The sequence below is a fragment of the Dreissena polymorpha genome, chromosome 4 (assembly GCF_020536995.1).
Source record: "Dreissena polymorpha isolate Duluth1 chromosome 4, UMN_Dpol_1.0, whole genome shotgun sequence".
Taxonomy (NCBI): domain Eukaryota; kingdom Metazoa; phylum Mollusca; class Bivalvia; order Myida; family Dreissenidae; genus Dreissena; species Dreissena polymorpha.
Genome location: NC_068358.1, coordinates 18,314,519 through 18,331,827, shown reverse-complemented (window position 1 = coordinate 18,331,827; position 17,309 = coordinate 18,314,519). Strand labels below are relative to the sequence as shown.

Sequence of the window (17,309 nt, the reverse complement as noted above, 5' to 3'; positions counted from 1 at the left end):
CTTGAGGTGTTTGCTATATCTTACCCCCGAAGAAGCAAAATCTAGCCCATGTAGAAGCAAAATCTCGCCCCTGTAGACAATTTAAGTGAAATAATATTTATGTTTGTATTTTTCATGGCCTTTCGATTGCTTAATATATATGGTCGAACTTCATTTCCTGTGACTGCTAATGCATACACTCAAAGAGCGAACAACTGCAGCATCTTCAGCGCTTTGATTATCGCGCGCCTTTAAACTAAATAAAATAATATTAAAGGGACCTGACCAGAGATTTTGGCATGTATTGAAGTTTGTCATTAAATGCTTGATATTGATAAATGTAAACATTTGATCGAAAAAGCTCCAGTAAAAAACAAAAATTAAATTAAAGAAAGAAAAAAAGTAACCCTCAACTCGGCTCGAACCACTGACCCCGCGAGAAAAAGTCTAGCGCTTAGACCACTCGGCCATTCCTGCTCACACAATGAATGATGTATTCTATACTTAAAATAAGAAATCCTCATAGTGTCACAAAATATAACGACAACAACAGAACTCTCCAAATATTTCAATCGTTTCGCGTTGCAACGCTCTATAATTGTCAGGTTTTTAAATCGTCAACAGATGCCTCTAATGGATATGTTAAAGCATGGTAAATGTTCAGTATTACTGTTTCCTCACAAATATCATAACTCCAATGAAAATTTGCGAATCTGAAACATTTTTTTTTAATTTCGTCAATTTACCCAAACGTGAAAAGGCCCCTTTTATTGACCAAACAAATTCTGGTTGATCTAAAAGTTGTTTACTATCGTGACGTCATTTCAAATTGACAAGGTCATTTCACCAAAACAAAGCCATGCAATTGGTGAGTTATTGATTCTGTAGCCAATGAACACGCTTAAAAATGTTGTATTACAAATGGTTATATACACAACTGCATAATGTCTGTATATATTGAAAACAAGGTATAGCATGTGATAAAATATGATTCAAGCTATGAAAGTTTATTGCAAGGAAATTCAAAGGAAACAAAATAACGAAACAATTTGTTTTTATTTTACACTAAATTTAAAAACAACAAATAACTGCATGTTTCTACATATTGTAAGCAATAAGCAGTAAATGAATAAAAAATAATAAGTAAACAACCAACAAAAACTGTTATTACTATATTTCCAAAAACATCATGTTGTGAAAAGCCGTAAAAGTAATTGGTTATATCATAAGTAGTTTTTGCGAACACATTCTGTGAAGAAATACATACTTTTCATGTTAATTTTCATAGTTATAAAATAAAATGGTAACACATATGCGTATTCAGTTATGATGTTTTATTTATATCCATTGCTGCAGTTGAACATATAACGCTATGGCATTTATTGCGCCGTTGCCGTTTATACCAAATTCCTTCAACTGTGTACCAGCCGCATTAAGTAGCTAAACGCAGTAATAGCCATGCATTTACCCATGAGAAAAGCCTTATAAGTTGACGAATCGCCTGGACCAGTCCACTGCCAGAGCCAGATATTCCGTTAATCTTTCGAAAACTAATGGGCGATACGGTAACGTCACCGAACCGGCATAGATACAACCGCGGAGGCGGTGTCTTACCTACTAAATCTCTAAACATCCTATTTACCCGTTGAAAGGAGTGTATTTACAAAGGGCTTAGTTTAAGAACAATATCAACAATTATAGACAAAATCTCACGCGGCAAGTTCACATGGCAATTTTGATGAACGTGTTTTTGGTTTCTATTAAAGTTTACCATTTCTCGCAATCGCGCAATGCCACTGGTATTGTGCGGTCCAAGGTCGCAAGCGTTCAGGTCATCACCGTCAGCGTTCAGGTCATCAACGCCAGCGCTCAGGTCATAACCACTGGCGATCAGGTCATCACCGTCAGCGTTCAGGTCATCACCGCAAGCGCTCAGGTCACCACCGCCAGCGTTCATGTCATCACCGCCGACGTTCAGGTCATCTTCATCCGTATTCAGGTCATCAGCGTCAGCGTTCAGGTTATCACCGCCGACGTTCAGGTCATCACTTCCAGAGTTCAGGTCATCACCGTCAGCAATCAGGTCATCACCGCCAGCGTTCAGGTCATAACCGCCAGCGCTTAGGTCATCACTGTCAGCGTTCAGGTCGTCACCGCCAGCGTTCAGGTCATCACCGTTAGCGTTAAGGTAATCACTGCCAGCGTTCAGGTCACCACCGCTAGCGTTCAGTTCATCATCGCTCGTAGGTGAATCATTTTCCGACGGTACTTGTGCTGATGTGTCTACAATGCTTTCTAAAACAATGTCTATTATAACCAAGTGCAACGTTATGCTAACTGGCGTCCTTCTGGGTAATGTCCAAGTATTATTAGAGGATAACGGCTTGACAGACAGGAACTGCCATCCGGACTTATCAATGTAGTGGCACTTTTGCTAGACGACACGATTGAAATCTGCATATTATATAGCTGCGACATCGCTTGCAATATTATTTGGTCAACGTATTCATATTCTGTAGACATCCGCGACAAATAATTTGTTGGGTGCTCAAGTATTGCGTTCCAACAGTTTGCTCCACAAATCCTATTACCAAGTACGGGTGTTTGCCTCAAAAAGGTTACTACGTCTTGTCGATGCGTTCTTCTGGCCTATGTATTTCATACTGGCGTAGGTGATATGAAATAGCTGCAAACTGACAGTTTCCGTTTCCAATATATTTCGATCTCAAGTTTTCAAGCTGAGACGATATTGTTGTAGGTATGCAATACTGTTTGCAGCTATTATATAGCTGCGACATCGCTTGCAATATTATTTGGTCAACGTATTCATATTCTGTAGACATCCGCGACAAATAATTTGTTGGGTGCTCAAGTATTGCGTTCCAACAGTTTGCTCCACAAATCCTATTACCAAGTACGGGTGTTTGCCTCAAAAAGGTTACTACGTCTTGTCGATGCGTTCTTCTGGCCTATGTATTTCATACTGGCGTAGGTGATATGAAATAGCTGCAAACTGACAGTTTCCGTTTCCAATATATTTCGATCTCAAGTTTTCAAGCTGAGACGATATTGTTGTAGGTATGCAATACTGTTTGCAGCTATTATATAGCTGCGACATCGCTTGCAATATTATTTGGTCAACGTATTCATATTCTGTAGACATCCGCGACAAATAATTTGTTGGGTGCTCAAGTATTGCGTTCCAACAGTTTGCTCCACAAATCCTATTACCAAGTACGGGTGTTTGCCTCAAAAAGGTTACTACGTCTTGTCGATGCGTTCTTCTGGCCTATGTATTTCATACTGGCGTAGGTGATATGAAATAGCTGCAAACTGACAGTTTCCGTTTCCAATATATTTCGATCTCAAGTTTTCAAGCTGAGACGATATTGTTGTAGGTATGCAATACTGTTTGCGATGTAAGCGATGCTTGTTGGAGTCACCAGTTGATGTACACGTATATTGTGTGAGGTTGTTTACGTGGTACCATTTTTCTTCCGAACGGGCAGATTGTCCTGCTCAAGCAGATTCGGGGTCACGATATTTAAGTTTATGCATGTTTGTTTTTAAAGATCGCTTTTGAATCGACCTATCTACTTCCTATATTCTACTATTTAATAAACATTATTTCTTATAGCGTAATAGTTATGTGTCTCCAATATAATCAATCGGTGTTTTGTTTGCCTTCTAGTGAGCTCTGTCGTTTCGGCTATAACACTTTAGTGTTGCGACTTTTGCGGCATCTCTTAGTTTCTTTATTAGTGGTTTGCGATTTAGCTTTGAATTGTCATTATAATGATCCTTTACATAGTAAATTTCATTCAGTGACTTCCATGCTGGACATTCGTTGGGGTCATTGCTTACTTTACGTTGATACTCTGGTAGCTGTTTTGCCCAGTTTATACCAACGCTATCCGCATGCGTCAAATTGTATGCAATCTTTTGCTTCAATGTTGTATGCATCATTTTAACTTTCCCCCTGCCTTTGAGGGTAATAAGGGCGACTTTTGCTATTATTTATATTGAGAACTTTCAAACAACCGTTTTACTTCCCCATCGAATTCACGTTCTCTTTCATGCTGAACTATTTTTAGCTTACCAAATTCTGCAAATATGAGATTCAAATGTTTAGTGATTACATCGGCTGATTTGCTAGGTATAATAGCTCGTAACCACACAAACCGACTAAATATATACATTACGCGTAGAATGAATTTACACTTTTCTTTATAGTATACAACTGCATGCCTCTGCATATCGACGAGATCGATTTGAAGTATATCGTGCATAGAACTGCTGCAAACATGCTTTGCCTCTTTAACTTAGTATATCTTCGTTATAACAAATGATATAACTTTCCCACACTTCTCTCACACATGCCCTTACTTTTACGGTTTTTATGAGTTATAACTTTGCTGCATGTTGATTCACATAAAACCTCTTTTCCCTTATAGTACAGTCGATTATTTTCAATCGAATAAAAAAAACCAGTATCTTTAAAATCTTCGCTTTGTAGATCGTTCTAAGTGTGTCCTTTCTGCAACCGGTACATGATACGTCCCGTCCGATACCACTGCGAACATTATTTAATACTCTGTATTGGACATTAGCCCACACGTCCTCCAGCCCTTTGCTAGCGCCATCACAATCGGCAACAGCAAACATATCAACCTGAAATACATCAATCAAATAACAACAACGGGTATTTCAATCTTTATTATAAGACCTTAATCAAAAAGCAATAGAGCTCACTGTTGACCAAGGTTGACATAAAAGTACACTGTACAGGGGAGTAGATAACCTCCAAACATTGGGGAGGCGGTTCAGTTTCTGTACTGGGAACATAAAGGGGTTCGTTTGAAAGGGTTTTCCTCACCCGTGGTTCCGAAAATTTGTACAATTACAATTACAATTAATATGGTGCGTTTTGGGGGAACTTTCATGTTGATATAAATGCTCGATTTTTTTTCACTCTCCTTTTGTCATGAAATCAGTTTGTCCAATATGAGACCTTCATTGTGCGTTTCCTGATTTCATAACAAACGAAACATATTTCCCCATGCGGTCGCACATGTAATAAGCATTTGGTAAAACGATGGATAGACACAGTGTCAAGTAAATTTGTCAAGTACTTTGATAATGATTAAAACAATCTAGACGCTTTGGGGCTGACCCTCTTACCCCGTTATCTCAACATTTTACAGCACATGTATTGTTTAAATTAATTTATCTCGAGTCACGCGCACTGAATTAAAGGACGAATTGCGACGGCACATGCGCTTCATTAAATTAGCCAATTAAAAAAAGACTCGACAGTATTAAGTTCGGTGGCAGCATTATACTTTTGCTCCGACAAACCCATTTAGAGTAATCGCCCTTTAACGCTCGTGATACGTTATTTGGCGACGTCGACGGCTTTTGATTTGACGTCATGGATGTCGCAAAATTGCCGCTAGCAAATTGAATAATTACAATATATGCAATCAGTAATTAACATATATTTCGCCACAGAAAATTGATATTTCACCATGGAATAGGCAGGCGATGCAAAGACAATCCTTTTCTGAATTTAAGATTTCACATTTTCGCACATCAACTTTATTAGAGTATGTTGAATCCAAACAGGAAATATATCATGAAATCGGCCCTGGTCTCGATGTTTTAAGAAAAATACTAGTTGCGACAATCATTCGTTTTTTTTCTAATAAATATACTTTTCATGTTAAATGCATTTTATAATAAAAGTTAAAGCATTTAGTAAATAGACGGGATTTATGTACCAATTTGAATATTTCGTTTAAAGACTATTGGCAACGTCTTAATGATACAAGAAAATGAACAACCAGTGATATTGCACAAGTGTTCTAAGTTTTGAAGGAATTAAATGTTCGCCTCCGACAACAACAAGTAATTTTTAGCATAATTGTTTTTCGTAATCGCCTTTTAAAATTAAAAAACTTCTTTAACATTAAAGAAAAGTCAAAATTCACCAACATAGTTCATGCAAATCACGTTTACTTTATGTATATGACCTAGCAAAGCTTTTAATGAAATCAGGGTACATAAAGGTATGCTATAGTTACCATGGTTTAATAACACGAACAATCGTGGTATATTCATGCCCTACTAAAATCTAACATAAACAAATAATTACCTAAAAATCAGCATCGCAGTTTTCATGGTCCTTTCTCTAGTAAGTGTTCCATAATGAAATCCCAGATAATTCAACCGTTGGATGAGAATACTTCATTCAATTAAATACTCGCGACTCGTGTTTGCATCTTGTAGAAACATGTCTAAACTAAATGTCAACCGGATGGACAATCTCATTTTGCTGCCATTTATTTAAATAAATGGAATTGTCTATTAAAATGATTGTTAGCATTAAGACTTTCGTACTGTGGCTGACATCTGAACATCTGTACATTCTTGATGTCATGTTTGTGACATCAAAGCAGGTGCGGGTCCAGGTTTTTCGAATACGGGGAGGGGCGTAGGTCAAGTTTTACATGGGGCGGGTATTTTAATGATATCCAATTCCATCGCCGCAGGCATTTTTGGGGTTTAAGCAACCCTTGGCATTCGATTTTAAATCCTCGAATAGGCACATTTTAATTTAACAAAAATCTTGGCTGATTTAAGGGGGGACGCACGCCGCTTCCGCCCTCCTAAATCCACCCTTGCAAAGATCCGAAAAAGTACAGTGGAGCACAAAAACGAAACATTTGTTTTACAACTTGAAGATTGGAATATAATGTGGTGTAATTAACATAAATGGAATTCAAAACAATGAGATAAATATATTCCGATTTCTATGAAGAATTGTCTTTTGTATCTTATTTTTGTCGATGACAACAGTAATGTATGTGTCGCTAAAGAGACTTTTTTGAGATTCAGAAGACTAGCAATTTTGAGATACAGAAGACTCAGAGGATACACAGTGAGCAAATGTAACAGTCCATATTGGACAATCAAACTTTGTATGATGTGTATGTCTTCATCGATATTGTATGCAATATCTTTATTGCACTTAAAATTTGTTATAGTCAATCATAGCATTTGCTTTGTCAGCCAGATTGTTTGCAATCCAGCGTGTTAATAATCTGTATTTTCTCACTGATTGTTGTTTTGTCCTTAGCATTAGCAACACGAGGTATCATTGGAAATGGAAATGATCTGATGCTTTTTAGTCTTGCATTTTTCAGCACACCTGTAATAATGGAACATTCAACTCATATTTAAGTGGTCATCGTTTATGCATGTAGAGGAATGAACACTCAAAAGCTGCATGTTTTTCGATTTGTTAATTTATGCACAATACTCATTTACCAAATGTTTATTATTACAGTTTAATTATAAATGAAGAAAAACTTATAAGAATATTTCATTTTAAATTATAAAAATATAAACAATCTTTCAAATTCATGAATTTAATTAACAAAGTATGTACTATGTTATACATATGTATTAATATTAGAAACTTAAGTTGCATTTTACTTTTGTTTTGTTTTTATTTTAAAGATATTTGTTTTATGTTCTATTTTATATTAAGCAGCGGTAGACGTTTTGCAGACAACTTAAATGTGTGACTTTTAGAAATCAGCATTGATTAATGTCTGACTTTCTATGAGTAAAGAGACGTATTTTATTCAAAGTTTTTTCTAATTTCATTAATACTTTATGTCTGTAAAAAAAATGATTGTTTCCCAATATGTTCTCATATCGTTCCCTTTTATCTTTTTCATTTCTTCATTCTATAAAAAAACTACTTGTGTCTATTATATGTAAATAATGATTCAATAATTTGTACTCATAACACTTTCATGTTATGTTACTAACACAAACTTTTTAAGATATGTAAGTGATGTCTTCGAGCCGTATCATGGATATTGACGGGGACAAAACAAGTGTTAGACAAACACCATATATAACCTGCAATCTTATGTCTTTTTAACCAATACTATGATCGGCATTTTATAGCATGTATTCAATTGTGAGTGTCTATTCCTAAAAATGAGTTTTGAAGTGGATAATTTTGTAAACACTGTAAAAAAATCTAAAGTACCTTGATTAATAATTAATTAAATAACATTCGGTTATTTTATTTATTTTTTTTTAATCAAAAGTCAAACTGCACATAAAATTACGTTGACATTTATTTTTTTATTTTTCTGGCGCTATGCCAACGCGAGTCGTAAAAACCGTATAGAAAGAGACAGATTATAAGTTGGGTGCAAGCCGAGACGGCCCTTCAATACACACGAACGGAGTATTGCGAAGATGTATCGCGCTTTAAACTTTAACTTGAGTTTTGTCAATTACACCCATTGCTTTCTGCTGTCGGCGATTACACAAACTAGGAAGTGCAGCGGATAAAGTAAGCTGGGGAGTTCATTGAATATAAGTAACAAAAAATACAGAGGAAATATGACATCCGAAGGTATTGTTTTTCGCGTTTCTTTATTAAAACAAAAAATGATTAATATAAAAATCCATGAGTATTGCTTTTATTCGAATATTCATAATATCATGTTGTGTTTTATGGTCTGAATTTATGAGTTCCCTTCACGGTTTAAGCAACTTGCATAACCGGCATACCCACGGAATGTTAACGTAGGTTAATTGACCGCTATTATTTGAAGTTGGACTGCTGTCAAATAAGTTAAAAAAAGTAAATCGATGTTATCCACATCTCTATTCCTGATTTTACCTTACGGTGTCGTGACCAGGGATACAAGTATATTCAGTTCGGATATTATGGAACAGTGACTGTGTTTCATCCGATTTATTTATAAGAAACACTTCTTTTTGTTTTACTAAAATATGAATACTTACATTTTTTTTTTTGCTTATTTACATTGACATTCAAATTAATTGAGCGTTGCTATATTATTCGCTTAAATTTGGTAAGCCATTTAACCGAATACGTAAACGTTTTCTTCAGTAAGGAACCACGGGACCTCATGATTTTACTAAAAGATTAAAAAATAGTGAAGCACTGTATATGAGCAAAGAGGAAGAACATGAGTGAAATTAAACATGTTTGTTTCAAGGTGTCCAAAAACTATACGTTTTACAGGTTATTATATAATGAAAGTAAATACATTACTGAATTCTGTACAACATTAATTTTCCACACTTTCTTTTTATATAAGTATGTATAAATATAATAGATAGTACATTACAGGAAAATAAATCAGAACCAACACTTTCCGAAACGGTTCCGATGAATTATGCGATGAACTTTATATACTTCATATTGAGCGAATGATTGACGCTGTTTATTGCATGGACCGACAACAACTGCGCAATCTATTTTCGGAGCTTTTTGTAAATAATAATTATACTGGTGAAAATAATGTGAGACAACCGCAGATTGTCGTCTTATATGCAAATTGTGGTTAGCAAATTAATGCATGACAATGTAAATCAAGCGTTCAGGTATACAGAGCATCGTTGACGCATTATAGTTTGGCTTGAGAACATGTTTAAAGGCTCGGATTACAGGTTGACACAAATAATCATGAACCATTATTTTGTTCCACTATTGGAAAATGTTCTCTATTTGCGTTTCGAGTGTACGCGTTTTAAGAGATGCGTGGATATGATACGAATAAAACAAGTCTTATACTCTACACGCGTAAGCATTCAGTTAATAGTACCGCATGGTATCTAACAATGCATTTTATGTAAACAAGGTTGACCATATGCTCTTTAAGCGAAAGAAAGAACCAACTAGTAACAAAACAAAATGCCCATGAAAAATTAAAGAGTAAAGGCTTTTAATGATGGCCTTATTTATCAGTTTCATCATGTCAATAAAATGTGTCCATATGATATTTTGAATACCAGCGTGCCTCAGAAACATATTTTTTAATGTAGTCATATATATCATAGCGATACATATCATATATTACAACGTAAACGCCTTGTACGAAAGGCCTATATATTTTTACAAAAAGACGTTATCGTGAATTCATAACAATTGAATATTATGCAATTAATGACTAAAGTGTAATCAAAATTATCTGATAGTAAAACAAATTTCCGTTCGTTGACCACTGTCTCAACCAAATTGTGTTTATGTTTGGGTCATATGATACTTTTTATTATAAGTGTAAAAATAAAATTATTATTATTATAAATGTTTCATATTATGTGATTCTAAATTATTTTTCAAGTGCAATGTATAGCCATAACCTGGCGGTACCTGTTAAAATACAGTAAGCGACATGGGTATATAAATATCAGGATAAAAAGTGTTGTCAATTATGCTTATTTTATTGTTCCTTAAAATAATATCCGTAAAATAATATAAATAGGGCATCCTGTAATATTACATCGGTAACCGTATGTAGTGTACATGCAAAATTGTGGGTATAAATTGATCCAAAATGATTATTAATTATTGTTTATATAAATATATATATATATATATATATATATATATATATATATATATAAATAGTTAAAAGGTATATACAAGTAAGGCGTCTTGTTATAATAACAGCGGTTGCAAGGCGGACGCTGACAAAAGTTGAGGCAGCATCATGGATAGTGCGATTCATACTTATCGTGGACGTCGTGTCGGGGGTGTTGACCATCGTGTTCCGTGGGTGGGATTGGTGGGGAATAGCACTGCTGTGTAACGGGTTTGTGGTAAGAATGCTTAAGTTTGCGAAATCTTGCATGTGTATGATATCTTTGCAACCAGAAGATTTTGTTACTCACATCGGGTTTGTATTTGATATCAAAATGATAATAATAATAAACGATAGTCTTTTTAACTGACCAAAAGTAGTGTATCTTTGATTTCAAAATGTAAGTGCATTAAGTGCGGTATGGTGCATATTTTTGTGATAAAAAGTAACAACTTGACATTACTGGGCTCCAATTGGTTGATATAATACATATGGTAGAGGTCGATTGTTCAATATCTGATCTTGCCTCAAAACTCAGCCTTATGGTCAAATTTGATAAACATTATGAAACACCAAATAACTGAAAAATGCGATCATAAAAACAAATGTAAAACAATAGGCATAATAAATTAAAATTGAATAAAAAGACAACTGTGAATACCAATTAATTAAAGCCAAATATGAAAAATAAATCATCAAATACAATTTCATCAACGACATGCTCACGGTAATGACGACTTATTCCAATAATTTTGACAATTCAAATCCAACAATATACACTCCCATTTTGTTTTCTTCGGTCTATTAATCTTAATTTAAACCACCATATTATTTCAGGAAGTTATCGCATGCTAAGTTTTTTGTCCAAAAACACGATTTAAGAAATCAAATGATTGGTTAGAGTAATTAATTTTATTTCTATTGAAGTTTGCAATTATGATTGACAAAATCACACTCCGAAATATTGTTTGAATTCGTCGATGCGTATTTTAAAACATTTAATATTTGCTACCAGCTATACTCCTGCACCAGCAGGACAGAAATTTTATTAATAAATGCGCCCCTATATTAATTGCAAAGAATCTAATAAGAAACGGTGGAAAACAAAACAAATGTACTTCACAAGACACACGGATCGACAACACAGATAACTGCCCAAAAATACGTTTATATATACATTTTTATTTGTAGAAAAACGAATTATGTCACATTATGTATCTTAGCGTAATTTATTTTCTCGTTAGGCACTCGTTCATCCCCTGCTTCTGTCTTGCTTGTACTCCCAGAAACCAGCAATCAGCAACAAGCCTTGTCGGGTAACATAAATTCCTTATATAATATTCTGTTTATTTGAATGTGTCTCCATTAGAAAACTGTATTTCAGTGTATTGTATGCCTGAGAGGTTTTACCTGTACAAAATGCGATTAAAATATACTTATGCAAGTACCTTAAAACTGCCCTTCTATGGTCAGATGTCATTAGAAAATGGCAGAAGAAATATTTGCATGACTGGTCCATACAGATGTTATCTTTTCGAGCTTTGAATCGAGTACGTGATCCACCGATATGTTGTCCAGCTTTGTATCAACTTATTACTCTTATTTGTAATGCGATGTTTATCATTACTAAAGACACTAAGTCTTTTAATCGACCCGATAAAATTATAATGGCTTATGTTTTTCAATAATGCATGATAGTCATTTATTTGCAGATTTACGGAAGGTTCGTCCTCTACTTTTGGCTCTTTGTATTAAACTGCGCTTTGACGCCACTATTTACCCTCGGGTTCGGCTACTTTGCATGGGTCTTTAGATACACCTTCGACTACAACAAACCTGCCGTCACCATCCTTCTGTATGTCGTCGGCCTCGTTACGTGTCTTATGTTGACGGTGGTGAACCTGTACACGTTCTGTATCCTGCACAAGTACGGCTGCTGCTTCATGTACAGTCTCAGACAGGACGTCGAAGTGGCGGCAACGACGGTAACGTTATTGAAACGTGCTGTAACGACATGCTTTAGTGACTCAACGGCCGTTTCGTTTGATCGTAATGTATCATAAACCAAACTGTCTATGAACAATCCTTACGGCAACACTTTGTGGGTGATTTAATGTTACAATTTTACGCGAAAACAATGTTAACATGATTATTTATGCGCAGGTTTTAAGCGCTAAGTTATAATTACAGTACTATTTTTCCAGACGAACATTGGTATGGTGCCAACTGCGTCGGAGTATATTAACAGCACAGTGCCGGAAGCAAGAATCCCGTGCAATCCGCCCCCGTATTCGGTGTCTGTTCAGCCTGAGGAGCACGTGCAGACATTCGCTGCTGAAAAGCAGTTATGGAATAATTTCTAACACATTCATAGTTTGTGCGGATTGACAATTTACACATGAATATGATTAAGAAACTAAGCACAATTATTATTTGACTGATATATATTACGATATTCGGGTTACCCAATCCTTGATTAAATGTCGCAACTATGAGACATTATAATGACTTAAACTGATATCAGAGCCTATTGAGTTGAGTATTAAATGACGTCATGATCTTTTATCTTGTCTTATGCTATATCATTTTGGAATATTTCTCTGCATTTCGGCTTAGACAACCTGTGTAATCTATCCAGAAAACTATTTTATGGGATTGAAGTTGTGTATCTCTTGTTTTAGAACAGACATATGTCCATTTTAGTTGAATAGTCTTTAATATAGAACTTATAATTTATATCAAAATCCCAATATTCGAGTTTTAGCTTGTTGACAGAAATATCATAAATCGTGCGATTGTTTGTGATATATCATTTCATTTAAAATCAATTATCAAATCAACTTATATAAATGTGTTAAGTTGTCGATCTTCTTGTTTTATTTAAATATAAAAATAGCTTATTAGTCATTACTTCAGACTTTTGATTGAAACTCATTTCATTCACTATTTTGATGCGAGAAACACATACTAATATGCTGTACTCTCGGTTCTGTGTTTGTTGTTCTTTCCGTCCACTACACGTAGAGCCTTTTTTACTTTTTCGTTAAGCACCACAATATTTTGCGACACTCCTTAACATAAGTTGCCTTTCAACGGTCAATATCTACCTTATATCACCTTATATCGCTTTATCTTTAAAACGTACTGTGTCACATACGCTGGTGGTACAAACGAATACTATTAGTATGGTCAAGTGGTAAAAGAAATGAAATTTGTTCTCAGTACCAGTTTTTTGACCGAAGCACTGTCATAACTATGATGCAGATGACGTAAGCGAAGATAAGTACAGGAATGCTGACAGAAACATGGCCATGACTATTCGGCGGATGACGTAAGCGACGATCAGTACAGGAGTGCTGACAGAAACATGGCCATGACTATAAAGAAAATTACGTAAGCGACGATCAGTACAGGAGTGCTGACAGAAACATTGCCATGACTATAAGGCAGATGACGAAAGCGACGATCAGTACAGGAGTGCTGACAGAAACATGGCCATGACTATAAAGCGGATGACGCTAAAGACAATCCGTAGAGGAATGCTCACCGAAGCACGGGCATGATTATGATGCAGATAAACAATAATCAGCGCCATTTTGGATAGCCGACCTTTGGTTCCTACCACGTCGTCTGATATCGTCATCTTGTTTAAAATAGGATTGGTGAAAATAACAATCATCGTATCCCAATAGACTCGGTTTAAGAGACATTCTTCTGTGTGGGCTGTGTTTTTTAGTGTGGTCCTTTTAACTTATTCGATATGAACAGTGTAATACAATACTCAACAATTTATCTTTCCAACCGGACATGTAATAAATTGCTATTCCTCTTATCTGTAAACAAATTCCTTATGTTCTATATTTTGAAACAATTAAACTAATTACGTCATCAGCTCAAATAGCAAAATGCGCGTAGTAATTAGCGACACTACCAGTGAGACAAAACCAACAGAAGCATGCGAGGATTGTAAGAATCATGTAGTTTGGGCCCGAATGATGCGATCACATCACCAGAATGCTGCTTAAGGTTGTACGTGAGAAATAACGTTACGCGTTATGTTACATTTCATACAAATACACAAATTGCAACAGCAGATAAATTGGATCATCACTACGAATTATCCGTTCTCTGAGGCAACAAAACCAATAACCAAAGAATAAGAAACGATCACAAGCACATGAAAAATGCAAATAACCATTATTAAAACTGTGAAAATCCCTTTGGAACGGTCAATTAAAAGCAATATAAAGATTGGGTTTTAGACGGACATTAGAAAAGTACGATTAACGATAATGGTATATTGGTAAAAAACGATTCTAAATTAAGTTCGTTCTCAATTGTTTATTCAGGACAGGACTTTTATAGCTTATAATATGCCACAATCGACCTTTGTCGGATTGAACGTCTGTGTTATCGATTTAAAAAAAGCCGTACCCGTTCAATGTTGTGTTCACTGTTTATTCAATTAAATCGACACTCAAATAAAATAACGCATATAAACATACTGATTTTAAACATATGTTGCAGCATTTTTCATCCGGAACCCTCATCCCATCCCGCATATCCCGCCGCCTCCCATCAATTCCCCGATTAACTTTGCGCTATCTTTCTTAGGAGTATACGGTTTAACGTGTTTTGTTTTATTCGTGGCTTGACAGTAAGAACCACACTGACCCGAAGTTTGTCCTTTCTGGAACGTGCACATCCTGCCAATTTTCAAACTCGGAGTCAGAATTTACGCCGTTGCTGAAGAACCATTGGTATCGTTCTTAAAATATCATATTGATTATGAAGACAATTAAAGTTCAAACGAGTGTTCAAGTTTTGATTAGGAATCAATATTGCAAATGTTAAAGTTGGCGCAAACCAACAGACCAACCAACCAACAGACCAACAGACAGGGCAAAAACAATATGTCCCCCACTACTATAGTGGGGGACATAAAAATATTTTAGTTGGAGGTTATTTCAATATTGTTCTTAACGCATAATTAGAGATAAAAATAATGGAAATCTTTATACTCACTCCAAAAATAGGAACATTTTGAATAACATAGTTGAAAACTACAATTTGATGGCAAAATACTTCGTGCACGGGCACAGCATGTTGAACACAATGAAAACAATACAAAATACTTTGCAATCAATGAAAAACTTACAAACGAACAAAAAACTATACAGAAACTAGTAGTTGATGGCAAAGACATTACAAATAGAAGTCAAATACTTGAAGAACGCATATTTTTTAAACGATCTATAAACAAAAATGTTGAAAATAACACCCTCTTAAGAAATACACATCATGCTTTAATTGAAGAGGAACACACAATAATTTGATGTGCCTGCACTTCCAGCTTGTTAAGTGAACAATCAATCGTGCCACATGTTATCTCACATGATGACTCGAATAAACAGCCTCAGACAATGAACAGGAGCAAAATTTAAGTGTACAATTTCGAGTATTGAAAGTCTCATTCTTTAATCAACCATAATCTAATCTAGAAGTAAAAGTGCACTTTTGCCTTTCATAGATAAACTTTCAAAAGGACTTTTCGGTACTACAACAATGGATCATGTCAATTTTCTTGCTGATCACATGAATAAACTAACCATTTATAAGAATGGACAACTGTATGTCAGGTATTAAATATAACATGCTACCAAACAAATTTATTGACTGTGGATTGCAATCAACATCCTCAAATATGCACCAAGTCATTGATTATGTTACAAGTATTCTTATGGATCAAATAAGAGAAACCAGTAGCATACATGATGAATTAGAAGAATTTAAGTTAGGAGTTCCAGATTTAATCAATGGAAAGACATGTACTAAATGAATGATTTTCTGTTTGCAAGATATGAATCAAGCTTGTTTGTAACTTTAAAACTTCTAATTTTATAACTGAAAGATCCTTTGCATTTATATAAGGTCGAGTCTTTTCCTGTACCTATAAATGCTACATCTCATGATCTGTAGATGAAACTCAAATATTAAATCTCCCTGCTTTCTTATTGATAACTAATGAGTGGCTAGACCCAATTAAACTGTATGTGTAGGGTTCAGCCTCAAGTATTGTAAAAATAATTTTGCCTAATTACTTCTTCATGTTGTATATTGGCAATCTTTGCAAATGACAAAATCAAGCAATTATATGCGTAATTTCAGGTATGTTAAAAATGCCATTATACCTACAGCAAACACAACTATATTTAAAACACTATGAATACATGTATACATATCCAGGTGACATCAAATTAACAAAACCAAATTATTTTGTGCCCATTAAAAGTTTTTAAGACTTGTTACTTGAAAAAGAACAAAGGCTGTTTGTAAAACATGCATGCCCCCCCATATGGGCTGTCAGTTGTAGTGGCAGCCATTGTGTGAATACGTTTTTTGTCACTGTGGTGGTGGTGGAGGTGGTGATGGTTTCATGATACCAGGCGTTAGCCTTCTTAAGTTACCATCCGGAAACCATTTTCCTATTTCCAGTCAACCATTTTACTTCCTCATTTCACTGTGACCTTTGACCTGAAAATCAATAAGAGTCATCTGCCAGTCATGATCAATGCCCCTGTGAAGTTTCATGATCCCAGGCGTAAGCGTTCTTGAGTTATCATCCGGAATCCATTTTCCTATTTCCAGTCAACCATTTTACTGTTTCAGGTCACTGTGACCTTGACCTTTGACCTATTGACCTGAAAATCAGTAGGGGTCATCTGCTGGTCATGACCAATGTCCCTATTAAGTTTCATGATCCTAGGCGTAAGCATTCTGGAGTTATCATCCGGAAACCATTTTCCTATTTCCAGTCACTATGACCTTCACCTGTGACCATTGACCTCAAAATCAATAGGGATCATCTGCCAGTCATGATCAATGTACCTATGAAGTTTCATGATCATA

The 17,309-nt window shown here is 35.3% G+C and overlaps 3 protein-coding genes across 11 annotated transcripts in view; 2 read left to right on the top strand and 1 right to left on the bottom strand.

Annotated features, from left to right (window-relative positions):
* The window catches only part of LOC127880324 (sushi domain-containing protein 2-like), a 233,644-nt gene that overhangs the window by 175,344 nt on the left and 40,991 nt on the right, over nt 1–17,309 (bottom strand). The window lies entirely within an intron of this gene.
* Nucleotides 1–17,309, top strand: part of LOC127880329 (uncharacterized) — a 230,487-nt gene that overhangs the window by 197,271 nt on the left and 15,907 nt on the right. The gene's annotated exons all lie outside the window — the stretch shown is intronic.
* On the top strand, nt 8,275–13,386 carry LOC127880328 (uncharacterized). 2 transcript variants are annotated; one of them, XM_052427735.1, is made up of 5 exons: nt 8,275–8,419; nt 10,490–10,638; nt 11,645–11,716; nt 12,113–12,385; nt 12,605–13,386. In XM_052427735.1, exons 1-5 carry the CDS (start codon nt 8,407–8,409, stop codon nt 12,761–12,763), a joined length of 666 nt encoding a protein of 221 aa, XP_052283695.1. In that variant the 5' UTR covers nt 8,275–8,406; the 3' UTR covers nt 12,764–13,386. The 2 variants fall into 2 exon arrangements, with proteins under 2 accessions (XP_052283695.1, XP_052283696.1); XM_052427736.1 differs by having other exon boundaries at nt 8,314–8,419; nt 10,517–10,638.